The sequence below is a fragment of the Solanum verrucosum genome, unplaced genomic scaffold (assembly GCF_900185275.1).
Source record: "Solanum verrucosum unplaced genomic scaffold, falcon-dt-bn FXZP01000207.1, whole genome shotgun sequence".
NCBI lineage: Eukaryota > Viridiplantae > Streptophyta > Magnoliopsida > Solanales > Solanaceae > Solanum > Solanum verrucosum.
The window spans coordinates 4,160,498-4,167,309 of record NW_026019996.1 but is presented as its reverse complement, the minus strand read 5'-3'; the positions used below and the strand labels follow the sequence as shown (position 1 = coordinate 4,167,309).

General features: G+C 32.5%; 1 protein-coding gene across 2 annotated transcripts; it reads left to right on the top strand.

Annotated features, from left to right (window-relative positions):
• The first annotated feature begins 869 nt into the window (after positions 1–869).
• Positions 870–6,595, top strand: LOC125819270 (uncharacterized). 2 transcript variants are annotated; one of them, XM_049498738.1, is made up of 5 exons: positions 870–1,034; positions 4,095–4,191; positions 5,794–5,848; positions 5,938–6,050; positions 6,176–6,595. In XM_049498738.1, exons 1-5 carry the CDS (start codon positions 897–899, stop codon positions 6,178–6,180), a joined length of 408 nt encoding a protein of 135 aa, XP_049354695.1. In that variant the 5' UTR covers positions 870–896; the 3' UTR covers positions 6,181–6,595. The 2 variants fall into 2 exon arrangements, with proteins under 2 accessions (XP_049354695.1, XP_049354694.1); XM_049498737.1 differs by lacking the exon at positions 6,176–6,595 and having other exon boundaries at positions 5,938–6,138.
• Positions 6,596–6,812: the final 217 nt, after the last annotated feature.

The window sequence follows — 6,812 nt, the reverse complement described above, 5'->3', positions numbered from 1 at the left end:
ACATCAATTTACCCATCATTTGTTATAACAATAAAATACCTTTTTTTTTTTTTGTAGAATTACCTCTCTATGATAGTCTTACTCAAATATTAATTGGTAAAAGATATATTACGTATAAAGATAAAATATTGAAATATTTATGGTAATTCTTATTAGTGTCATGCACATACTAAATTTGAAGTATGAATATTTAAGAGAAAAATTATACTTAAATGGTGTCCATCATTTATGTTCATAACCTCAAGATGAAAGACTATTGGTGATCTTTTGTATTGATATTTTTTTTAAAAATTTTGTTGGTTAGATTTGTTTAAAAAATTGAGTTAAGTAAATAATAATACTACTAAAGAAATGTCACTTTCTCCCCATATTTAAACTTTGAATGTATTTAGAAATGTTTCAATAATATCTGGTCATTTTGATCTCAAAATACAAGTTACTCTATAACAATCTGTATTAATCATTTTAAAGCACTTGTCCTATGTTCTTTAAATTATAATTATTTACTAAAAATATTTAATTTAGTAATATTAGTTCTATTTTATAACATCGTAGGCTATATATATATAATACACAGTGAAACTAATATTTGTAAAAAGATGAGAAAAGAACTTCCATTTTTTATGCAAATAAAGAGATAAACTTTTGAAAGTAACTGAAAATGAAAATAGACAAACAAATTAAACAGAGAATTTTTTTAAAGAAGAATAATATTTAAAGTAGCATAATCTACCTTCAAACATTAATTGCTAAGATATATTTTTAGGTTTTCTCGTGGGAGTGACATGAAGCGAGAGCTTAATTGTCAGTTATATAATTAATTCAGAGCGACGAATCGAATTTGTTGAATTTATTTAAACGACAAGAACAGAGAGTGTGGAACATTACAAAATAATATGGGAGCGATAACATTGACTTGTTTCGTTAACTCCATTCGAGGGGAAGCCCCAAATTTAAGTAATGGCCTTCCTTCAAAACCAAAGCTGTCTCCTCTCCTTTCCGTTTCAAAGCCATTTTGGGTCGTCAGAACTGAGGCAAGCTAAACCCTTTCTGTTTTTGTTTATTTCTGTCGTTGAATTTATTCTCTTTGGGTTGGACAATTGATAAGAACAGTTATTCAACCGTTGAATATTGGGATAACAATTATGCGGATTGAATCAAATTTGGACGGATAACGGGTTGAGATAACAATCGGGTTAAAATCCAACCCAAATTTGCTTGGTTCAAAATGAGTTAGATAATGGGTTACATTATGCTGCAGAGTCAAGACCAACCCAATCCAATTTTTACTTGTTTTATTTGTTCTTTTAAATTATTTTAGTACCTAATAAAGTTTTTTTTTCTTTATTATGACTATATTCAAATATCAAATTAAAAAAAAAATTAAAAATATTTTGACAAGATCGAGTCCATACTCCATCCGGTTACCTATGAACCCAATTTGGGTTGGGTTGAAATGAGTTGACCTGACCCACCCAAACTTAAACTGGTTAGGCGGGTTGAACGGGTTAGGTTTGATTTTGCCACCCTAGTTGAATACTTGCTTTTCTTTAAGAAATTGAATGGCTGGTGCATCCACAATTCAAAGATAAAAATGTAGTGCTTGAGATTTAAACTTGAAACCAGTGAAGTTTGAATCCTTAAACAACTCCTCTATTTTTTTGGTCAAGGATTCAAAATCTATATATATACATTAAAAAAAATACCTTATATATATTGTGTAATTTGTTGCTTATGGGGTTAGGGGGTTCACCCTCTAGATCTTCCCCTGCTCACATATGGTGATAAAGTTTATTTTGAAGCTACATTGAGCATTAGAATCTTAATGGTTCCAAATGAAGCAAGAGCGAATATTGAGCATTCATATAGCCAATCCCAACTAGTTGGGATTGAGACATAATAGTTGTTATTTTTGTATTGAAGATAGTTTAATAGAACTTAATGTTGTGGAAATATATTGAAACTTGGTTCGGATACTCTTAAACAGATTTTGCTTACTGCTCTTAGTTTCAAGATTTATTTTTCACTTGATAGTTGACATGGACTTGGTCCATATTATATATAGTTTATCAGAACCTACTCATAAAAAAATATGGTTCTTCACAATATAGACAATACAACATGACTTTGTGCATCTGTGTTAAACAATTTTTACTCTCATCGTTGTTTCATGCAACAAATTACTGAAATTAACTCAATTGATTGAAACTCAGATCCTTACAATATCATAGGAGAAGAATACCAACGGATTCAAATTTAACCAGAAAGTATAGTGTAAATTTGTCTATTCATTTAGTGGAGAATTTATATGGTGATACTGAATCAGAGACTGCATCCCTTTGCTGTAGTGTCATAGAGTATTGGAAAATTTGATTGGAACGATAACTCTTAGAAGAGAGTCACTTGCTTATTTAAGTCAAAGAGAAGATATTGCATTAGTGTTTATCAGGAAAGCTTTGTTTTTTTTTACTTTGCTAAGTTATTTGTATTCAGGGTGTTGCTAGTGGGCAAGAAAAGAATATTTTATAATTTATACCAGTAATCATTAGGCAACATCCACAAACTTATTACAAGGTCTAACTATCATATTTAAGGAATGAAGTAACCTCAACGCTATTTGTTTTTTATGGTGGTGCCTGGACTAGCTTGCTCACTATAACACTAGGTATCTACTACTTCCACTAGCATAAGTATCAGGTAACTCTACTCACCAAGGATTAGGGAGATACGAAGAAGTCACCGAGTTTTCTCTTATATCTAGAGATTTGACCTCTAGTCCCTGAGATTTGCACCCACTCTATTGACCTCTAAGCCAACATCCCCGGGTGCTAAGGTACGGGAATGATAATGTTTGAAGTTTGGACTTGGTAGAAAAAATTAGTTATGCTATTGAGGATTGACCCATTTATGGTTTTGGGGTGACTGTTGGATGGACAATGAAGAAGAACAAAGTTTATTGAACCACTGATTGGCCTTCAAAAGATCCAATGTCGATAACGTGATAAACCTGTTTGTATATTTTCTTTGCATCAGAAAATTGATTGGGTGACACCTCTTAGTATTGTAATACTTATTTTGAAGCTGTATTCTACATAAAGAATCTTAATAAAAGTTGAAATGTGAAAATGTCTCGGAACCTTGTTTGGTATTGCTGTTTGGAGTAGTTAGACATTTAGTTCTAAAGTTTAAGTAGGCGTTTGGACATAAAAAATGTGATATTTGAATAAAAGTAGTATTTGAAGTTAAGTTGAAAAACTGTATTTGGAAATCAAAGTTGTGTACATGCATTTAACTTGAAACTCATCTGCCAAAAAAAATAATTCAAAATAATCAGTCCTATATATAACCAAATGCTGGTTTTGAAATTTTTGTTATTGGAAATAAGGAAAAAGTTTCCATGGATATGACTCCTAATGGTATATTTCTTAACAGATTCTTTCGTAATAGCTGCTCTGACTTTTAATAATCATTTTCATGGATGGTAATACCGGAGATTGGTCCAACTTCTAGGTGGTTACAACATTGCTTCATGTATTCTCCTAGAACGCTCTCATGCAATGAGTTAATTTGGTATGATAGTAAAATAGAGAGATATAGTGAATTGTGTCTACATGGTAAATTAGTTACCACATCCCTTTTCCGAAGCGTTACAGTAAAAATTGCAAAATTTGAGATGGTAATCCAGTATGCCGGATTAAGAATTGCATATCGTCTAGTTTTAAGTTGGTTTGAATCCCATTCTAGTATCAGAAGATTGACCGAGCATTTTTAGATTTGTTTTGTAGTATATGTATCATTGAGTTAGTGATTTGGTTCGTCGGGAAAAAGAGTTTTGTTCTCTGTTTGGGCTAATTGATCAACACATTGACAGCTTAATAACACTTACTTTAAAGTAAGCAATGTTTAATACTTCAATAATTAGGCTTAGGTTGAACAGTCATATGTATCATGGATTAGGACAATCGACTTCTAATCCTGCAGTATGAGCTAGGCATCTATACTTATTTCACATGCATTTGGAACTTTCCTGTTGTACAATTATTGAATGTAAGCTACCTTTTTTTATCCTTATTTGAATGTAAACTTTGTTGCAGTCGAATGTTCGCAAAGAAAGAAGAAAGCAGCCAGATCCTCCTTGTGTTGTCTGTAAAGGGAATGGCAGAGTTGAGTGCTACCATTGCCATGGCAGAGGTTCCTCTCTCTCTCTCTCTCTCTCTCACACACACACACACACACACACACACACACAAAAGACGGAGTTACTTACAAGAACTTATGTTTGCATTGGGACATACATCTGATGCTATTTAATCTCACAGTCAAGGATGGTATAGATTTTTTTTCAAAACACTTGAAAACACGAAATGCATTAGTGCTGCCTTTGAGCTATGGTGTTGTCATCATTGGGTGCTTGTGGTCTTGGTTAGGCTTGAACTGACTTGATTTAACTTAAGAGTGCCAGAGGAAAAGGAAAAAATTAAAATAAGATAAGAATAGTGGGGAAGGGCATAAAATGTCTCTCAACTATTTGAATTGGTACAAAACTAGCCTCCATCCACCTTTAGGCTTCCAAATACCCCTAACATCAACCTTTTGGCTCTAAAATATCCTTATTTATACCAAATCCATAGTTTAAGGACATTTTAGGTCCTTCTCCATCAAAATAATTTGAAATTACTTAATATATAGACTCATATCTTTGGCTTGATTTTGGGTTCCATAGTAAGTTAAAAAAAAATCCTCTACTATCTACACCCCCACCCAATCACTTCCTCTCCCCACTTTTCTTTTTTTTGGATCTTGTGCACCATTTTAAATTTTAAATTTTTTTTAACTAATGACAAATTAAACAAGGGAGAAAAAAGGAGAAAAATAACAACAATCATTTATGAATAATTAGTTCAATAGAAGATGGTTTAATTAAGCAACTATGTAGGTATACTGTAGTTTTTCTTTTGTGTGTACTCAAAATTCAAAATAAAATAATGAAAATAACCTTTTTTGGTATCCCCATCCACCATAAAAATAATTCAAATTAAAAGAATATGAACATGCAAGTTCATTTCAAGTTTGAATCCTTGATATCCTAATTAAGAATAAGAGAATAAAAAGAAGGAATGAGCAAGATAATTGGATAATTGATAGAAAATTTTATATTAAATTAATAATCTTTTTTTAGATTGACAATCAGACAGGGCGAGTATCGATTTTAGTTAGATCTCCAGTTATGAATTGGATTATAATACATTGGGGGTTGATTTAAAATATGCCAAAAGGAAGGTATCATGAAATAAATATTTTTTTGAATATTATTTTCAATCTTATCTTGTCAACATATGAATTGTATGTAGTTTTTATTATTTATTTGAGAAGGAATTAAGTTTAGACCAATTAGATTAGGCAACATAATAAATAAACATTTAATAATTTTACTTTAGAGGAGTTGTTAAAATAAGGGCAAATATGAGCCAAAGGTTTACATTGAGGGTGTTTTTAGCCAAAAGGTTAATGTCAGGGATATTTGAAGGTGGAAAGGTGGATAAAGGGTAAATTTGTACCTATTCAAATAGTTGAGGGGCATTTTACGCAATAGGGCTTGAAGTATTTTTAGTTCCCTAATTATTTTGGATTTTGGTAATTAGTCTACTGTAACTCCTTAGTTACCTATTCTCTGAAGTCAACTATTTTCCCTCCAAATAGTTTCACAAATACGCATATTTATATTTATGTATATGCTCCATGATCTGGTTAATTTTTCTTAAATTGACTTCCTATACAATTCACTTGATGCAGGGAGGACTAACTTTGTGGACCTAGAAATGCTTCCAAGAGGAGAATGGCCAAAATGGTGAGGTATCAAGTTATTCAATTTCTTCCACATTGTAGATATTATTACTTGAGCTGCTGGGGATCCCATAATCTAATGCATACTTCTAGGTGCAAGAGTTGTGGTGGAAGTGGGCTTGGATACTGTTCTCGTTGCCTTGGGACGGGTGAATACCGATATATAATGGGATTTCATTTCATGAGACGGGATGATGAACCTGAAGGTAGATATTAGTCAAGCTGACATTGATTAGGGACGAGTAGTCCGCCAATATGCTTCTAAAAGAATAGTAGTTGAATTTCAGTCTAGATATGTAAATCTGTCTTGTTTGGACTTTTTTGGCTGCAGTTTGAACCAAACAGCTTCCGGAAGAGCTTCAAACTGTGGAATGATGTACCAGGAAGAGCAAGCTTGAAGCTATATCAAGTGCTACATAATGTAACTGCTAAAAAGAGATTGACATAGTGAAATGATATTTAATGCAAGTTAACCTGCTGCTAAAGCTCCACGGTTAGGCCGATAGCTTCTAGAGTGCTATATTCTTGGAGCATTGTCTCAGGTGCATCTTTTGGCTTTTGGAAACAGTCTGGCTGGAAATATTCCATATATGTGAAAATTTATTTTAGGACTTATGAGATACTGCCTCCTTTTTCTGGTTACTACTGTCTGCGAATGCTTGTTCTCATGACTAAATAAATACAAGATGTGCTCTAAAAACATGCCAATGACCTCCCAGGATATTAATAAAATTTCCCCTTTTGTATTTAAAAGCTAACTTTCCTTGAGATGCAAGATGCTTTGCAGTGGAGGTGTTCCCTAGAGTCTTGTATTACATTGCTCCAACCATTTTTACAGCAACTTGGAAAATCAGAAGTGTCATTTTGATGAAGGTTCAGTTCCTTTTGTATCATCAAGTATATCAAGCTCTTAATATCCATAAAACATTGGTCCCATCCAAGTCATTAAATAAGCAAAGATTTAAGGC

Coding starts and splice junctions, on each gene's coding strand:
- LOC125819270 (XM_049498737.1), top strand. CDS start 897: ATGGGAGCGATAACATTGACTTGTTTCGTTAACTCCATTCGAGGGGAA. Junction 1,035..4,094: donor TTTGGGTCGTCAGAACTGAG/GCAAGCTAAACC, acceptor ACTTTGTTGCAG/TCGAATGTTCGCAAAGAAAG. Junction 4,192..5,793: donor CTACCATTGCCATGGCAGAG/GTTCCTCTCTCT, acceptor CACTTGATGCAG/GGAGGACTAACTTTGTGGAC.